At 44.1% G+C, this 19,882-nt stretch overlaps 1 protein-coding gene across 1 annotated transcript in view; it reads left to right on the top strand.

Annotated features, from left to right (window-relative positions):
- The first annotated feature begins 220 nt into the window (after nt 1-220).
- Nucleotides 221-19,882, top strand: part of VIPR1 (vasoactive intestinal peptide receptor 1) — a 104,138-nt gene continuing 84,476 nt past the window's right edge. Inside the window, exon 1 of the mRNA XM_061474415.1 lies at nt 221-474. Within this exon, the coding sequence (XP_061330399.1) occupies nt 418-474 (57 nt within the window). The 5' untranslated portion in view covers nt 221-417. The remainder of the gene's footprint in view (nt 475-19,882) is intronic.

The raw sequence follows: 19,882 nt of genomic DNA, 5'->3' as shown, positions 1-19,882 counted from the left end.
AAAAAATGGGAAGAGGGAAGAAAATCGAAAAAAGAAAAAGTCAAACGAAGGGGAAAATTAATAAAGGGGAAAAGGAGAAGGGGTGAAGGGAAGCGAGAGGGAGGAAAAAAGACAGAAGAGGACCGGAGGGGGGCAGAGACGGCCGGTAAGCGCCGTCTGCCCGCGGGCCCGGCGGCACCTGGGGCGAGAGGGGGGGTGGTAGGCGGTGCGGCCCCGCCCCGCGCAGAGAGGCGGTGGAGCGGTGCGGAGGGGCGCGGGGGTTTGTAATGTTACCTCCCTCTTTTTCTCCCTCCTTCCTTTTCCTCCTTCTCCTCCCTCGCTGGATGCGCGCAGCCCGGTGCCGGGAGCGCAGCGCAGCGTTGGCTGCAGCGCTGGGAGCTACCGGAGCGCGGTACCTCCCGGCCCGGCGTGGCCAGCATGGAGCCCCCTGTCCTGGGCGTCGTGGTGCCGCTGCTCGTCTGGCTCCTCTCCCCGGTGAGTGCGTGCTCCGGACCGGGGCGGGCTGGCCCTGCTGAGACCGCGCTCCCCCGGCTTTGGGGGTGACAGGCTCAGCTGCGGGCAAACTTTGGGCAACTTCGGAAGCGCTGTCGGTGCAAGGCAGATGTATCTCTGTTGGGCTTCCCTCTCTTTGATAACCTCGAAATCAGCAATCCCCTAACGTTCTTTTCGTTCCCGGCATCTCCTTTTCGGGAGTAAGAAAATTTCTAGCGCTAGAGGAATTCTCTTTGGGGGTTAGTGTTTTATTTAGGACTCGCTCTTGGTTTCGTTGTCATTCAGGTTTGTAGTCTGGCTTTCGGTTTGCTTTAGCTTTTGTTTAGGAGCTCTATCGTTTAGTGCACAGCTTCCCCCCCACCTCAAACCAGGGGATAACGGGATGAGGTTTCCCGGAGACAATGCAGCTGCAGGGCGGAGAGGGCTCTCGGATGGGACCTTCTTCTTGTTGAAGAACGACTAGATGCCCATGAGAAGTTCAGCTAAGTGCTGCTCTCTGACACTAAGACCTCATGTGAATGCACTGCTTGAGGAAAGAGCAGTAGCTGGGAGCAAAGGATGTGATTTCTGACTGCTGTGTCTCTTCTGCTTGCAATTTCAGCGCTTTGCAGGTCCCTGGCTGGGGCAGTGGTGCTTCCTCCCCCGCCGCAGATGGCTCCTAGCACGGCGCAGAATTAGTAAACGGGATTGTTTCTTCTAGCAGTGGGTCTGTGCGCACAAGCACGCACGTGTGCAAGCAAAAGCTAATGCTCTCCGCAAACAGCGCAGACACGGGGTTCTGCCTTATTTCACCGGGGCTTTGCTCTTACAGCTTGTTTCCTTGCAGCGTGTGATTTCTGATACCACACGCAGTACTGGGCTTGGGGGGAGGGACACAACACAACATATTAGGTGTTGGCTGTAGCTGAGCTTTCCTCTCTCACTTTTAGTCTTGTCCCACACTTGTTTTCTTCTTTGGAAGGTGAGGGTGCCATACCAGATTCCTGTTGGGCTGGATAGGGTTGCAAGTCTCTTCTGTTTGCTCTCCTCGACTGGTGACAGTGCGTTGCTCAAAGCTGCCCTGTTCTCCAGTGAGCAGAGTTGGACTAACCAAAAGGAGTCTCTAAGAGCGGAAGGTAACCCAGGTTTGTCACTGCATCACTTGTCCCTCCTTTATTCTCCCCTTGTTCTTTAAGAAATGAGACAAATGGGCGTATTCAGTTTTTTAGTCTGTCACCATGAGCCATCCATCTGCATTGCCACAGACTTTCTTTGAAGAAGAACACACTGGGAAAACAGATTAAAGTATTAGAAAAAAAAAAAAGAAAAAAAAATCAGGCGCTTATTTCCTGGGATCTACAGACTTTGCTTTAGGGAAGATCCAAAATAGCTTGTCTGGGGCTGGAGCTGGGGAAATGAGAAGGGGCAGCAATCCAATCAGCTGCTGGAGCTGCTCCAATTCTTGCTTTCAGTGAAGCCCATAGCAAAAATCCCATTTCTTTAAATGCTGTTGGCATGAAGAGGTCCTCTGGGGCCTGATCCTTCAGAGGGTTAAGTCACGTAGTCTGTTGAAGTTCAGTGTGTAGGATCGGGCCCTTAAGCTGGTGCTCTTGGGTTGACTGTTCCTATCAGTAAACTCAACCCCTTTTAAGGCTCTGAGACAGTGGCAAGGCACAGCGTAGGTGCAATTCTGTATTGGTTTCTTTGCAACTTTTTTATTATCCTGTTTTCAATACTTTATCTCACTCCTTGCCCTTGGTTTAGTAGAACTGTTGGTTGTTTTCTCATTCTTCTGTTGTGTTAATGTTCCTGGGACCTGGTTCATACTAGTGGGTTAAAGAGATTCACATGCTTCTTATCAGCGCTGATCTGCAAGGTGACTAACACTGAAGTGCCTCAATGCTAGAGAAAATCCCTGTTGCTTGTTTCTCAGTTTAAACCTGGGATTCAGTGCTCATTTTTTAAGCAGAAGTTAACTCTACAATTGTAACATCCTGGTTCTGGGAACTACAATGGCTCAGCAAAGGTGTTGTTTTTTTTTTTTCCCCTCCTAAGTTATTGTGATAATTTTTATTGGTATGTCCTTGGAAAAACTGAATGAGTAGGATTGGCTGATCAAGAAGTTCAGTGCTATAAAACTGCTGCAGCCATGTGGCTTCTAATTGCTGTTATAAACTTTCACCCTGGCCTCTCATGATGTACAAATGTGGAAAAAGGGAAATTGGGCAGATCTCATTTGCTGCAGTTCATCAGGCCATGCTTGCCAGAGACCTGCCTCCTGCAGAAGTCAGCTTGTGACATTTGGAAGGCAAGTGTGGAAACAGGTGATGATGGGGGCATGGTGTGAATCTAGAATAATCCCTATTGTGTTCTAGTGGGTCGGTTTAACTTTTTAGGGCTGTAACTAAAATAATCTGGCCCAGAGAGATACAAGTTGAATTATTTTTTTTTTTTTTTTCAGTGTGTCTGGTAAATGAGGCCCTGGCACAGGTTGCCCAGAGAAGCTGTGGCTGCCCCATCCCTGGCAGTGTTCAAGGCCAGGTTGGCGGTCTAGTGGAAGGTGTCTCTACCCATGGCAGGACATTGAAATTAGAGGATCTTTAAAGTCACTTCCAACCCAAATTATTCCATGATTCCATGTGGATAATTCAAAACAGTTGATGGATTCTACATGTCTTCAGACTACAAGCTAGTTGAATTAGCCAAATCTGTCCAGCTGGTGTAATTTATGCTTTTCACAGTTTTTATTCTGTTCCTGCCATGAAGTAGCCACATGAAGAGGTGGAAAGGAGTCTCAGTGTAAATGCTGGAAATTGGATCATTGTAAAAACCAGCCACTTAAGCTGTAACTGTATCTCTTTCATGCTCTTGACTGAGAATCTGCAAAGTGACATAAATATATTTAAAACAAAGCAATCAATATTTTTGGCTAAAAGGCTAGCTACTTGCTATAATCCTCCAGCCTAATTCCTGTATTCATCACAAAGATCCTTTAGCAATGTGTTTAACAAAGGCCTTGCCACAGAACCTCAGCATATTTCTAGGTGCATGATTTATTAAGTTTATACATGTGTAAATGCATGACTGACTTTATTTAGGAGAACCAGTTGCGCAACACTGGGTAGCTCTGAAAGTCTCATTGCTTCTCTATAGCACTGAAAGTTGTCAGAGTGCATGTTTTCACTGGTACGTGTATTTTACCTCTTATTTAGAGCATAACAAGGCCAAAGAGCAAAAATAAAGCAAGCAAAACTACAATATCAAAGGAGGAAAAATGCTATGCAAAATATTCAAGACTATTTCCAACGATGTGTTACTGCTACTCCAGCCCACCAGCATGCCAGCAGGGGGTTTCACACTGTAATTATCACACCCTCTCCGCAGCTGAGACGTTTTTCTCAGTCATGAAAACTCTGGAGAACCAGAGGGAAGGGAATTGTGGTGTGTTGTAAAAGGAGAGGAGTCCACCGAGGTGTTTTTTTTTAAAAGAGAGATGGCTGCAAAATGCTCCACATCAACAGGCAGATGGGACCATGGACAGAGAAAGCTGCCTGGCCTGTGGATTTGGGAGTGTACGTAAATTTCCCCCTTTTTACCGCACGTTAAAAATACTCTGGTTCAAACTCCTTCCTGTTGTAAGATCAGAAGCTGTGTGACAACCAACCAGAGGGGCTGCACCAGGTGAAAATGAGAAGTGAGTGTGCTGGGTTTTGTTCTAAGTGTGTCCACTGCTGACTTGTGAGGCTACTGTAACATTTTGCTCTTACTGTCATTGTTTCATAGTTGTGTGACTGTGCTGAGTGGTTTTTGTCTTTTCCCACTTGAATATCCGAGGAGGGGTCCTGGTACTGGGTAGATGCACAGAGCTGCTTTGCACATTTTATACATAGGCAATTGGGGCATGATTAAGTGACGGGACCAAGGTCATGAAAGAGGTGTTTCAGCTCTCCCAAGGTGCTTACTGCAAGGCGGCCTGCCTTGGAAATGGCAAACACACAGAGTTTCTATCAGTTTTTGGAGGGGTGGGGAAAGGGAAATAAAAAAATAAGATAGCTTTTTCCCTTTACCAGATGGTCTCCAGCAGAAGCAATTGGGAAGACTAGTACCTTGTCAAAATCAGTCTTCTACTTGCCACATCATATGCTGACTTAGTCTGGTAGGACTGGAAAATTACCTGGTATTTGGGCTAGCTTGTAAATGCAGATCCTTGTTGGAGATGGAAAAGTGAAGGAACAGGAGCAAGAAGGATATCTCCCTGTTCAGCATCATGTCCTATTTATTGGCAGTCTGAGGAAGGGTACCAGACACTGTCTAGATCAATGAGACCCAAGGCAAGATGATTTGGTGTTTTGTTCTTTTTTTTTAAGTTGGAACTGAGCACGCTTGGAAGAGATTTGTCAGACTCTGCATGGCATCTGTGGCTCAAGTTCAGGAAAGGAGTCAAATTATCTGTACAGAATGAAAACTGTTACTCAAGTTTTGATGAGGAGCAGGACTTAGCTTGGTTTTATGAACACAGTAGGTCACGTCCTGCCCTCGGACCAAATCAGCATAAGCATGGCAGTGTCATTTCACTGTTGCAAATGGGATTGCTACTGCATCACGCTGGCTCAGTGGAAACGGATATGTGGTTTTCCAATGCCTGTGAAAGATTATGTGATTAAATATATCCCGATTCTCTGGTCTCATCAACTTTGTCTCTTCTGTATTGGAAAGAAGAGGAAAGTCCTGTGTAGGAACAAAAATCTAGGAAATCAAGCCAAGAAAAATACTCAATCAATGGGCCAAAACCACAATAAAAATGGGTCAGAGATGGCTGGAGACCCTAGAGCAGGAGGGGCTGGAGTTCTAGCCCAGCAGGTGGGATGGAGAGCATGGAAGGACAGATAGGCAGGCAGGTCAGAATCTCCTGCTCCCTCCATGAGACTTGCTGAGTTCGCTTGTGCTGTGGCAGTGATTTATCTTCCTGCCTTGTGCAGCCAAGCAGAGTTCCCCTCGGTGAGTGCTGAGCTCTTGCTCTTTCACTGCTCCCTCCCTTCCACCCTCCCAGATGTTTTCCAGAAGTCATGAGCTCTCACAGCTTCGTTTGTGTGGGAGCTGAGCCAAGAGGAGAGATGTCTTTGCCTCTGAAAACACCAACCCAGAGGACTGCAGTGGAATTAAAATAGGACCTTTTGTTTCAAGGTAAGAGACAGGCAGGGGATTGATGCCAGCCATCAGACTGGCCTCTGTCCAGAGCTAACAAAGCTAATGCCATGGCAGAGAGGTCCTGTGCGTGGCTGGGGAAGGCTGTTCACCAGCTGAGTGGTCATCTTGTCACCGTTCCCTTTTGGAGCAACCTGCAGAATGCTTGGCTTCATGCCTGACCCAAAGGGATTTCTCTGGGATGATTCATCTCTCTAGGCACGAGCTTCACCTTTCACATCACAATGACCCATAATGCCGGGGAGTTCATTCATTAGTACTCAGAAAGTCCTTGGGAAAGGTTTGAAGAAGATGATGGGCTCCCCAAAGGCACTTTTTGCTTGAATGCTCCTTGCATCGTTATACAGCCCTTGTATTTGTTGAATGGAGCAATACCAGTCTTCTTCAGCACTGGGTTTTTTTTTTTTTAGAAAATGGAATGGCTTCTGAAGTTGTAAATAAAAGTGCAAAGTTTCCTTCTGATAAAGATGTTGTTAATAAAGTACCTAATTTTTCTGTCCTGGAACTTCAGCTTTATTAGAAGCATCTACTGGCTATTAGCTTTGCTACAAATTACATTTAAACTGCTTAGCCTCATGCATAAACCCTAATTAGGGAAGACCTATAATAGCAAGAGCACTTATGTTTAATAATTGCCAATCTGCACAACTATAAATAGCCTGTGTGAGCACGGCTTGACCCCCTGGAGGCGAGCAGGTAAGATTAAGAGGCAGGAGCAGGTGTGATTGTTTCTTTGTTGTTATGGTCCTTGCCTCCGATATTCTTTTCCCCACTCATCTGTCAGTCATGCAGATGCAAGGCAGATGCGGTGCCCTGAGGTCAGTGCAGCCTTAGTGTGAAGTTAGTGTAGGTGACATCAGAACTCAGTTCTGTAATTTTTAGATGGTTGGTTTATAAAGCGAATTTAGGGACGTTTTCATGCACAGGAGTGCGTGTTGTGGGTTGCTTGAGGCTGGGAAACACATTAGTGCTGCTTTACTGGCGGTTTATTGTGTCAGATTTTATCTACAGCACTAACTTTTATATGTATAGCCTTTCCGGGACTTAAAGACTACTTTAGTTTCCGAGCTGTACCTGAATTTTGGAGACCCTGATATACTTTAACAAAGTCACTTTTCCAGTCAACTGAAAACAATGGATGCTAATAGCCTTAAACTTCTCCATTAGACACATTAGGTAGATTTCTCACCCTCAGGGGAGTCACTAACTATCCATTTCACTTTTTACACTGTTGGGAGGTGGGAGATTTACACTTCTGTCATTTGCGTTTAAATTCAAGCGTTAGAACTGAATGGGGATTATTTTCTAATTCAGAGCCAATTCGGAATTATTTTCTGATGCATTTCACTACTGGGCTGGACAACAGACTTGGTGATGCTGCTTTGATAAACTCTTCTGGATGTCTTGGCGTCACTGATTTGCATTGATTTGAGGGCGCGAAGAGACCAAAGGAACTGAATAGAGAGACCAAAACTCTCTGCTGAGACATTATCACCATGATCTCCTTGCTTTTGCAGCAGGCTCAGGGATATTCCTACTCCTGATAGTTAGGATGCTTAATATGAGTTCCACGTTCTTTTAATCTTCATCCCTGTGAAACTGCATCTCCTCAAGAGAGAAGAGGAAAAAAAAATTCTATTTGAATGCAATTCTTCTCTGGAGGGGAAAATATCAATGCTTCATGTCTCCTTTGCAAAGCTGAAATCTATTGGGTGTCTTTTAAAATTATGCTTGAGGCTCCAGCCTTGATTCTGTGTTTAACAGATGTTCCAATTAATACCTGGTAATATGTAACATCACAACCAGTATCTGAGCAGGGAACATCTCCAGGGTCCTTATAAATGTCATTGTCTATCACAGCTAATCAGTCTGTGAGCTTCCCCGCAGGTGACCTCGGAGAGGGATTCCCTTTGCAGATTAGGACACCTACAGTTCAGCATTGATGTGTAGGTGTGTATGTGTGACCCAGATGGTCTGAACTCTTGTGGTCAGCAATATCATCGGATTCAGCTTGGCTGCTTGCTCTCAGGCACTTCAGGCCGTTTGAGATGTAAGAAGATACCCCATTATCCCACATGGTCCCTTTCTTGAGAGTATAAAACCCCTGCAGACCCTGTGTTATCTGGCAGTCCCATGTGGATGCTGTGAGCACAGAATATAAAGATATCTCAGATGGCACTGTGTGCCTCTGTTGTGCACCTTTTCGAACTCTCATTGACTACAACAGCAGCTCAGTCCTCAGGTAGACGCCCACACGTAAGAGATCCTAAGCTGCAAGCCGAAAGCCTCCCCAGGCACCTTTTGTGTTGTGTAAGAATGCAGAGAAGAAAACCTGCTCATGCTGAGCTTTTCCCTGCAGCCTGCTTTATTCATTACTGAAAACCAGCTTCTATTTCAACTTTCCAGAGTGGCCAGGCTGCCGCAGTTCAAACTTTAAGGAAAACATCCTTTTGCAAGGCAAAAAGGAAACAGTCATATATACTGAGTATGTTGTCCACCCCTCAGAAATAAAAATCCTTAGCAGCGCTGTACATTGACAACAGAATGAAAAGCTGTTTCAGTGCTGACGCAGCATTTTTAAGTGCTCAGCTGGGAAACAGCCAGAATCGAAATCCTGCTGGAGATTATACCTCTTCCACTTTTATACTGTGGTAGCCAAATTTAATTCTTATTTTAAGTGAATGTAGTGCTTATGGTTTTTGGTTGGTTTGGTTGGTTTTGTTTTTTTTTTTTGTTGTTGTTTTTTCGTTTGTTTTTGTTTTTAATAGTTTCTTTCCTGTTACAGACCCCTGTCTATTTATCAGAAGAGAGGTGAACCCCTTTAAGAAGTTCATCCCATATCCCATTCTTGGCTGTGTGGGACACATGCAGTTGGTTTTTAAAATTTATTTATTTATTTAGTCACTTTTCACAGTCCTTAGGAGATTCCAGAGCAGAGATTAAACCGCGCTGCCCTGGCAGGCGTGCTTTCTTGCAGAGGAAGGGAGTGAATGAAATCCTCCCCAGGACCATTCAGCCCTTCCTCAAAGGAAAATTGCTCAGCCATGGAGCTGCAGCAGCTCCGGCTGATGTGGTTGCCTGCATCCTGCTGTTAAAACTGCTTCATCGTCGTTGCCATTAGGGATCGGGCTTAGTCCTGAGCTGTGCTCAGTATTTCTTGACTGCTTTTTCCCTTGCAGTCCGGGGCTAGTAATGTGGGACGATTCAACAAGGAATGCAAAGGGATGTGGCTGATTTCTTTGCCTTGATGAGGCCTGTCATGTGCTGGGAGCTACATAGAGGGGTGATGGAGCCCTTCCACCAGCCTCTGCTGGCTGGGGATCCCTCTGGGACTCCTTTCCGGGTGAGGTCACAGGGTTTTCTTATTGCCCTGGGGTCATTTCAAAGCAAGGTGAAAGTGCAAAAAGAGCTAATGCTGAAACAAGCTTCTTGTTTCCTGCAATGTCTGCATCCATCTATTTGGTAATTTTTCATTTTCATCCGGGTTCTTAAGCATAATTAGGCTTTCCCAGCTTTTTTTCACAATATAGCCAGGTAGTCTTTTTGCTTGACATGTTCAAAGGCAGAGAAGAATGCTGCTGCTGAGATGGTTCACAGCTTCATGGGGCACTGAAAGGAAGCCAAACGTTATGTGAAGAATTACTTGATGTGCCCAAGTGTCAACTGCTGGGCTGCTTGCAGTTTTGGGGGGATGACATTAAACACAGCTACAGAGACGTGTGGGTCTCAGCTATGCCATGCACTTAACTCCAGTGCTGCAATGGTTCCTTTCAAAGGATTTTCCAACCCCTTCTGTTTTGCTCGACTCACTGACTTGTACAGTGTCCTTTTTGCAGTTCTTCTGTGCAAAGCATTTTCTGCCTGCTGGAGCTGGTGCTTTGTGACTGGGACAATTCTTGTTTCTTTGTCGTCTTCACACAGTTTCTTTTGCAGCACCAATTCTGGCAAATTTAAACTTTGCTCCTCCATGCCCTGCTCTCTCTTCCTTCCCCTGGGAACTCAATACGTGTTTCAGCAAACAGCATGTCAAAGACTTATCTTCAGGCTGTTTGTGTACCGTGCAGATGAGGCAAGGTTTGTCAGGAGAAACAACAGCTTATATTGGAACAACTGAGATACTTATTTTTATATTTTTATATATAAATATAAAATAAAAATATGTGCTTTTAAGGCATAACAGTACTTCCTGAGGTCTGAAAGAGAAATAGAGCTGAGTAGCAGTTTGTTTGGGTTTAGCCTGAAGATGTTTATCAGTGGGACAACATGGAAAAAAAGTGTGCTGGTTGGAGACGGTTTTATTGCAAAACCATTGCTACCATCCTTCTGTGTTACAGACTGACAATGTATCTTAGAAAGCCAAGCTCACAAATTAACATTCATGGTTCTGCTGGGCATTAAAAATCTCAGACTCAGTGGAGACACTGATTTTTATGACATACCACAGTTTTTTTCATGTCTGGCCACCTGCTAGTTTCTTGCTGTCACAGTGGTGATTACTCTTGCCCACCCCTGCAGCTCAGCTCTACAAGGTTTGATGGTCCTACCAGCTCCTCCCTTGCTAAGTGATTTGTCACCTCTGCAGGTGCTAATTACTCTTCCCCCCTCCCTATAATTAACAAACCTGACTAAAGTCAGACCAATTAGTTCAAACCTACACATAGCCTGCAGTTTCCTGTGTGTTTTAGAGTTAGAGCTTCAGAAGCTTTTTTTTCTATCTCCAGCTATTTTAGTCTGTCTAATAAAATAATTATGTGCCGTCTATCAGTAGTCAATCATAGCTGTAATAGCTCTTAATAAAACTGTGGTGTGAGATGTTACTTCTAGAGATCCATTCATCTTGGTCCCTAGCTCTTGTGGAGACACTAAGTTGGATGTTTGTCAGTGGCTGAAGTTGAGCTGGAAGTGTGTGATCTGCACTATAATGAAATTTACATAGTGATACAAAGAGATTCCTAATGTTGACGTGTATCTGTTTCCTTTCACCTTAACTGTTTTTTTCATTCGGATCTTCAAGTTTTGGGAATATAAGGCAGCAAAAACCTTTTTCTCTCCTTGAGGTCTCTGCCAGCATAGGGCTCCTATTGCATTTATATGGTTTTAGCTTTCACTTCTTGAAGTTCATTTTTTTGCTGTGTTCCTTCGACTAGGAAACTGTGGTTAAACTATGTTAGACAAGCCCTGATGGTTTTGTAGATGGAAAAGAAATTAAAAGTTGGAGCCTGCAACCTTGGGTCTACTTGACCTGAGCCTCAGAAATGTCTTAAGAGACCAATAAGCATCTGGAAATATTTTTAAACCTAGCTATGAAGCTGCAGCTTTGGTTGTCTGTTCAATTTAATTTAATTTTATTTTTTTTTATTATGTATTGTTGTTACAGGGAGATAAACCAGCCATGATTTATTGAAGGGACCTCTTCCAGAAACACTAAATTCAGTTGTGGAAGAATAGCTAAGTAAAGGGTTGAGTAAAGGTTGCAGTTTTCGAAAAGAAAGACACTTAATGTCGTTCACAGCACTGTATTTACTCTTTGGAAGAAGAGGTGCAGAAGGGAAAAGAGTCCAAGTGGCTGTTGCATGCTGTGACTGGGGCCTCAGGAACTGGCCAGGATCCAGTACCAGTGATCCCAGCATGGTATTGGCCTGGAGGTACGGTGAGGGCTGGGATGAGGGAAAAGGGGAGGTTGTAGGACTGTGTCGAAGGGCAGCCAGGAGCAATGGGCCAGAGAAACATGAGTGCAGCAGTCATGAACTCTGGCTGCAGAGCGTTTAGGAGCCACAGCTTTTACATAGATCTATTATGGAACAATCCCACATTTGAGCTGATTCTCTTGTGCAGGTTGATCACTGGATCTGCTGATCCTACTTGAATCATTGCTATCCTAGCAGTATCCCAGAGCTGTAGCACTCCTAGGGACAGCCTATGCTGGGAACGCTGACCAGCCTACGTGCAGTTGTTTCTTCTCTACTGCCTTAATTCCAGCATGTTTTTTCTCTGCATATTGCTCTAACAGCGTTATTTCTCCTCCTGTTCCTCTCTGCTGTCGATCAGACAAGATTTGTTATTGCACAACAGAAGTCATCATCATAATAAAACAGCAGCTGTGTCTTTGATACAGTCTTGCTTTCTTCACTACTATAGGACTGTTGAAAAGTCAAGCCTCTTTTTCTAGAAGGGGTATTAAAGTGCTTGGCAGGTTGATGCCCTTCTACTTTGTAATTATTTCTTCTCTGCCAGTTCACCACTCAAGCTTCCTGGGCTGTCAGCTCTGGAAGCAAGTATTAAATATATATTGCTGCCCTGGGAGGAGGGCCCAACCAGGCAGAATACAATGCGCCTAAAAATAGATGGTTATTTGTCTTGCAGATTAGCCTGGGAAGAAGTACAGGCAAGAAACAGTGTCCAATGGGGTAACCATGAAAAGAAGGAGATCAACCAGTAAATTCAACTACAGCTGTAGAGGGGCAATAGTTCAGGCATCGGAGGAAGCTGAGAGGCTCTGACTTCTGTTCCAGACTGTAAATGAGCTTTCTGGTAGAGGTGGTTGTGCAGCTGAATGCCTAAAACCCAGTCTGGAAATGAGAAAAATATGCTTCCTTTACTTGCTTTTTGCTTATTTCTTTTCACTTTTGTCTGCCAGCATCATAAAGACTTTGCAGTTAGTGTTTGGTTAGATTAGCCTTGGAAATTGATGTTGTGAGGATGATGTGGTTACCTCTGTGCAGTTGTATTAACGTTGAAGAATGGAATCATCTTCTAGAGTAAAGGGCTAGCTCAGGTGCAAGTGTTTGTATGCTCAATGCGATTGAATTTGGTTGGGTGTAGGAAGGTTTGTAGCAGTGAGGGGAGTGAGATGTTAGAAGAGCCTGCCAAGAGCAGCACTGGGAGCCAGAATGCCAACATCTTGTGTGATGGAGGTTGGCCCATTTCTGAAAGGGATGTGTTGACTGTCACAGAGGCTGCCTCAGGAGGGGCCTTCTTATATGATGTGTATTTCATTCAGCTGCTATGCAGGGAGAGCAGTTGATGTGATACTGTTCACAATGCAGTGCTCACCCTCCTGCTTAAGGCAAAACTGTCTTTAGCAGGAGCAAGGCATTATTGCAATATGGATCTACCTATCATTACAGGAATAGGAGGTTGGCCAGGCTTGACAAACACATCCATGTTTGACTGAGACTGGTACAAGTAGGAGATGGAAGCAGATCATTTTGGGAAGCTACAGGTTTGTTGAGAGATGGGCAGGATCTCTCTAGGGTTTCACATAGTCCCCCCAGTTACAGCTTTGCTAGTTCTTTGGTGAGAAGGTCCCACCAACGATAGGAGTCTTCCCCTCAGTCTGTTCATATTTTGAAGTTCGTGTGAGTGCATTTGGGCATGCTGCAGGACATGTTTCTGTTGCAGAAAACTCAAAGCCAACTGGATGACTTTGCTCTGTGTGTGATAGCGGGCACTGCTCTCTCCCACCGTTGCCCCTTCTTTCAAGAGATCCATCCACAGTGGACTCATGCCTTCTTTTGCCAGCCAGCAGTGTCATTCGTAATTCAGTCTGTCATGGAGATAGATCATAGCCATGAAAGGCGGTAAGTTTTTTGTTAGGGAGCAGAGGCAGGGAAAGGTTTTCGTCAGGATGATCCTGGCCGTACGTTCAGTGTTCAGCCGGGGGCTGGTTTGCCAGTCACAGCAGGGTGTTTCACAGAGCAGATTTGGTCTGTTCCCTGTAAATGTTTGTTTCAGATGGGAGGCAGAAGAGGATTAATATTTTTGATTGCTCTTCTATGAGCAATAGGGAGTCTCTCCCAGATCCTTCACTCTGTGCTAAAATAGCAACAGCAATGGTGCATCCCTCCAGAAAAGATGTGGTCAGCCATCTCTAACTGCACATGCACAGGGGCATGTGTTGCTTGCAAGGGGTAGGCAGTTGAGTGAGAAATTTAAAATTGATGTTGTACACCAACAGTGAGGTCTGTGTTGGGGGAACCATTGCACTTATGCATGCACAGCTCACCCAGTTAGTGGCTGCAGCTGGCCACTGAGTGGGTGGTACATGGTTACTGTGGAATGAGATTTAATTAGTCCGAAGGCCAAGATACAAAGAACCTTGATTGCTCTATTCACATTAGACCTTGCTGACCATTTGTCTTCCAAATGCGTTTTCCTTAACAAAAAAATGGTAACCTTTCACTTGATGAATATTTTCAGGAAGGTGTTTTTTTTGTTTGCAAAATTGCGCAGTGTGAGATATTTATCCTTGGAGATTTTAATTTGTGATCAATGGGAGAGGAAAAATAAAGTAGCTTTCCTTCTTTTTTTCTTCTCATCAAGAAACTGGATAAGTTCACAAATTCTGTGTTATTTTTCTTGACAGAAGACTGAATAAAGAAAAAAACCTTGCTTTTTATGGTTTATTTTTAAACTTTCTTTTTCAGGTGCGAAAATGTTCAGAATGTGCCATACCTGTAAACATTGGCACAGCCGTTTCTGGGAAGGAGGGAAACTCTAGTTTACCTGTTTGCAGGTTGGAAGACTGACATGCTTTTAAGGATGGGTTAATGACCTGTGTTTTATATCATAGATCAGATAGTGGAAGAGTTTTGTTTGAAAGCTTTTTGATCACAACTATCAGTTTGAGGCATATCCTGTTTTACATTCTGGGGATCTCTAACTCTCTTCAACAGCAGCAGATTTAATTGGAGAAGAAAATTTCCAGGCCTGGGAATATAATGTAGGACGAAGTCTACAGTTTAAAGGTATTTAAGAATCTTAAGAAAGCTCTGACTAAGGAAATCTTGGTGTCTCCTATAGGTTATATCAGTGGATTACCCCCAAATTATGTTTTTCTAAATTTAAACAGTGTGACTGAAGCAGCACATCTCGGTGTCAGAAGGGAGAGGGTAGGAGGAGCCGCAAGGGTAAAATTGCATTTTCTTCATTACTTGGGAGATACTTGGAAATCAACGTGTCTGTTCTTGGGTTTGTCTGGGAGATGGTTATTTCAGCCTCTGTAATCCAGGACCTTGTGGTTGCAATGTTCTTACTGGAGCTAAAAATAGAGAAACTTTCCCAATTCAAGTAGCATTTAAGAGATCTCCTTTCTGTCTATAAGGAAAATGCTGCTGAGTTCCCCTGACAGTGCTATTCTGATGGAAAGTCACGTAAGATTATTGCAAACAGCATGGATTCAAGACCATCAGTTCTAGTGTCTGCCTCAACATCCCTTTCCCTAGCAGGAGCTGGCAGTGAAAACAGAAAGATAAAAGCATGCAGGTACTCAGTCACATATTCGTTTGGCCCTAGGAATTTAACTAATAGTTGTGCTTGGGAAAATCCTACCCTGAGGTTACCATCCTCAGACAGAATAAATCAGCTTAGTTTCGCTGACGTTAACATTTCTGTTCCGTGTTGTCTGAGGATCCAACTGTGAGATTAATGCTTGAGAAAACTGTTATGGAAGCAACCTTCAAGGCTGAAACCCAAATGCAGGGCAGGCGAGAGCAGTCTTCCCCCATGGTCAGAGACTGTGGCACATGACATGTTCCTTAGTGAACACTTCAATGTTGGTGGGTGGTACAACTCATGTGGACCCACTCTTGCCCATGTCATTACCCATGAATTTTGTTGTCACCATATGAAGTGGCCTTCAACAAAATAAGAGGACTCTAGCAAGAAGGCTGAATTATTGGGCTTGGGGAAAAACTGGTCCTTAACAACTGGAGTGGGATGGTGGGATGTATCTGCTAGGAAAGAGTCAGGTGTATAGTTTCAGCCTTTGGCCTGAGGGCACTTTGAAGACAGTGGGAAACTTTTCACTTGTCTGTGAAGATAAATAATGACACAAGCCAAGGGGCTGAAGTGTAATATATAGATATTCTTTGTTTCCATAGGGAATTTCCAGTAGTTGGTAAATTAAAATGGGAGTGAACTGCAGCAGGTTCAGCCAGAGAGAGCAGGCCTTTGTGCATACCTTTTTATAAGGACTCTATATGTCCTATATGACTTTTTCTGGCCCATAAATGGGGTGAGGAGAGCTGATAGGAGCACTCTCCAAAGGGTTACACATTGTTTATCAGAGTTAGTTTGCTGCACAGCTTGGCTGGAGAATGGGGAACAGGAGGGCCAGAGGCTTCCACGTTTCTTTTTTAATCAGTTAAGTGTTCTTATTTTGATAAGCAAAGTATGATTTTAATTAAAAAGCCATTCCAGCTGGGTTTAATTTTTGTGCCATTGAAGAGACAAATGACTATGGCTAGAAAAAAGAGAAAAAAAAAATAAATAAAATTTACAGTCTTCTCCTTCCAAAGAGTTTTAATCCACAGAGGCTTGGATCCCAGGTCACGAGTGGTTTCTGGGCTCCTCGGAAGAAATGCTGGGATTTTTTTCTCACATCTTCTCAGCAGAAGGACCAGTAAGCTATCCCTGAATTGGCTCTACATATTAAGGAGTTAATTGTGCCATCTCAGGGGGCTGCTGCACTCAGGGGTCCAACCTTGACCTTTGTTGCCTCTTAAACAAGGGCTTTTCAGAGAAGAACTGCACCTTTCAATGTACACTTACGCTGAGTAATGCACTTCTATTTTCCGTCCCTTTCATATGCTGCATTTAGTTTTGCAGAGCAAAGCCTGGAGCTGGGCTAAATCTAGGGAACATTTAGCTATGTTGATTGAAAACGAGTGTACAACTAGGAGAAAATAAAGATGCTATTCTGTTCACTTGTGCTGTTTGGTCTTATCTGGTCATGCTGTTTAGCTGTGGCATGAGATACTGCTGTCAAATAACTCCAGTAACAGCTGTCTGATAGCAACTTGTGTCACTGAATTGTGAATGACATATCTTTCCCAAAGGATGATGTACAAAAAGATCAACTGAGACCTGAACTGCAGCATGGTGATAGTTATAAACTCCATCCAGGACTCTCCAATGTCTTGCAGATTTTTTTTTGAAGGTTTGTTTTTTGTTCCATTTATTCAGCCACAGGAGTATTTCCAGTCCATATTATAGTCTGGAGTGTCGCTGTAACTAAGTGGAGCAGGATTGTTGATTTTCATTTTCCTAAAGCACTTTGCAAAGCTCGGCTTTGGATAAGTAGCTGGACAGGCATGCTGGGAGTGTGCATCAGTGGATGGCTTCTTGCCCAGGTTGGCAAACCTGTGGAGGAAGAGCACTCCCTCCTTGCCTGTGGTCTTGTGAGCATGTAAAGCACATCAAGTGACAAGTGACAGTAAACACAGCTATAATTCCTGGAATAATAGTCCTTATATTAAAACATATGCCTCATAATAAGGTACTAAGATTTGATTTTAGGCTTTGTTGCTTCTTCTCTTTCCTCACTCTGTGCCACTGCGGTGTCTGCTGTGTGATTCCCTTGATCCCATGCCTGGAAATTTAGGAATTAAAGAGAGACAAAGCTGTATTTCCACACTTGGAGAAGCCACTTTCTCTCAGAATTACTCCTAGTTTGATAACCTATGAAGGGAACACAAGGCACAGCTGTATCCTGATGCTAGTTTTGCTGCAATTTAAAAGCATTTCAGCTTTGTGCTATGTCAGAGTGCCATAAATTCTCATATACAAATAATGGTTCTCAACAATATGTGCAGGACTGGGAATAGGATACTCTGGGCAGGAAGCAACCCTTTGGGGCAGAAAACCCACTGAAGGGAAGTTAGTGGCAAGAATCAGATGATGGTGAACACAATTTTTTATTGAGGTGGGCAGGTACGGGCTGCTAAACAGAATATCCTCATTTTTCACTTGTCTAGCTGGTAGGCTGTGGAACTGGGAAATGCTTCTTAAGGACTCCTGTCCTCAGACATGATGCCTCTTGGCAATAGGCTTCAATGCCTTGTCTTGAAGATCTTCCCTAGCTGAAGCAAACCCTGCCATGGCAGTATGAGCTTGTGTCACTGCGGTGCATTTTGAGCTCTGACCCTCAAGGAAAAGGTTAAACTCTTCACAGGAAGAGTAAAGAAATGGGATTGTGAACACTCAGATGTGTTCTGAGTCCATGTTCCCAGATTAACACCCAGATGAGTCTGATAAGCCATGTACAGTGCAACCCTACTTTATATGGATGCGCACCTAAGATAGGAAGTGGTTTGAAATGCTGTCTCACAGCACATCTGCAGTCATAGGAGTTGCACAATCTGTTAGATTTCGTTAGGTGAAGTACATCCAAATTTGTAATTGGCAGATGCAGCCAGAGTTCACTGTGTCCCTGGCTCAGTACTGCAAGCCTGGGTTTGTAGGGTTGAGCAAACCCAGAAGTGATGGCATGGATGCTTTTGCATTGAAGACCAGATGATAGCAAAGAAAAGAAAAAATGGTGTCTTTTCCCTGCAACAGTGGGACAGTTCCTTTGTTCAAGATGGATTTCTGTGTTCAGCTATGGGGCCCCTGTTTTGAGCTCTGGGACCCCAAATGTAAGAAGGATGTGGATCTCTTGCAGTGAGTCCAGAGGAGGCCTTGGAGATGATCATAGGGCTGGAGCATCTCTCCTATGGAGATAGGCTGAGAGGGCTGGGTTTGTTCACCCTAGAGAAGAGAAGGCTCCAGGGAGATCTTAGAGCAGCTTCCAGTGCCTAAAGGGGCCAACAAGAAAGCTGGAGAGGGACTTCTGACAAGGACAGGTCAAGGGCGAATGGCTTTAAACTGACAAAGGGGAGATTTAGATTCGATATTAGGAAGAGGCACCAGTGATGAGGCAGTGGCACAGGTTGCCCTGAGAAGCTGTGGCTGCCCCATCCCTGTTGGTGTTCAAGGCCGGGTTGGATGGGGCTTGGAGCAACCTGCTCTAGTGGAAGGTGTCCCTGCCCATGGCAGGTGGGTTAGAACTAAATGATCTTTAGGATCCCTTCCAACCCAAACCAATCTATGGTTCTATTATTCTTTCTCCCATATAAGGGAACAGAGAAGGCGTTATGCAAAAGACAGCTAGACTTCCAACATCCTTCATCTCTTAGTAAGAACTGGACGTAGACCCTCCTTTTGTCCTTTAAAAATGTCTCCAAGTGGAACTGGTTTGCAGATTAAGTAATTTTACTATGGTCACTGGAGCTTTAGTGGGTATTTACGCCTTGATTGGGCATTTTCTAACAAAACAGCTTTAATCAGACGGGGGTGCCCCTACAATGGAGTTTTTAAGGACTCGTGCACAGCATTTCATCCCCTTGAAGTTAAGAACATTACTGAAGTTTCATTATTTGTATGTATTGTTTTTTCCAAACATAGAGCAACTATAGCAAGCGGGCTTCCATGATGAGATGCCAGCAGCTAGTTGAGAAAATTCCAAATGGAATGTAAGTTTTCAGTGCCTTGGCCAAGATCTGACATGAGAAACCCAGGAAGTCTGTGCAGTTGTAGCTATATTAAGATTAGAGTAGTCCCTAATGGGAAGGGTGGATTATTTTATTTGGCTAGTTACGGAAAGCAGCTGATTTTCACCAGTTACCTCCAGTAAGTTTAGTCCAACAACCTGTTTCTGATAAAACATAACTTGAACTTTGTTAAACTCTTCAGGAACTGAGATGGAAACTCAGCACATCTATTTCCCATTGCTCTAGCTATTAATCTACATACCCAGGAGAGAATTACAAATTTGCACAGGTTTTCACTTTGCAACTCATTATGCCTTACTCTTGCTAGTTTGAATTGCCGTATAACAGAGTACCTCTGAAGACATTCAGCTCCTGATTGAGTTGCCTAAACATAGGTGTCCAGTGTCTACCGAGATAACATTGTAATGGACGCATACAGGTCTTGCTCTAGAAGGATGCAGAGCTCCTCTAATTGCTTTTATGCTTCATTCCACACCTTGCCTTGGTCATTATGGTGCTTTGAAAAATGCCTGATGCTGGTGTCACAGCACAGCTCTTCCCAATACCACGTAGAAGAGGAGTATTATATTCTTGTTCTTCCCTGCTGTTCGGATTATACAGCAAACAGTTGCATTAGCCTTTTCTCAGCAGCACGTACTGGGCGTTCACACTAAGTTATTTACTTTATTTAATACCCAAATTCTCCACCACATTACTTTGTTTCCAGAATTCAGGCTGCTGTACTGGAGGTCTGCGGTGAATCTGTTCTTTCTTGAGTGCAGATTTTGTATTTGGCTGTATTCAAATAGGCCTTCTCAGCCAGCTATTATAAGTGCTCTTAGGTGCAAGTTATCTAGGCCTGCTGATTTAAAATGTTTATCTCTCTTAGATGTTGT

Source organism: Pezoporus flaviventris, unplaced genomic scaffold (assembly GCF_033815535.1).
Source record: "Pezoporus flaviventris isolate CSIRO_AGI_PZ_B2104156 unplaced genomic scaffold, CSIRO_AGI_Pfla_v1 ptg000079l, whole genome shotgun sequence".
Lineage (NCBI taxonomy): Eukaryota > Metazoa > Chordata > Aves > Psittaciformes > Psittacidae > Pezoporus > Pezoporus flaviventris.
Note: the sequence above shows the minus strand (reverse complement) of the source record. Positions and strands in the feature narration are given on the sequence as shown.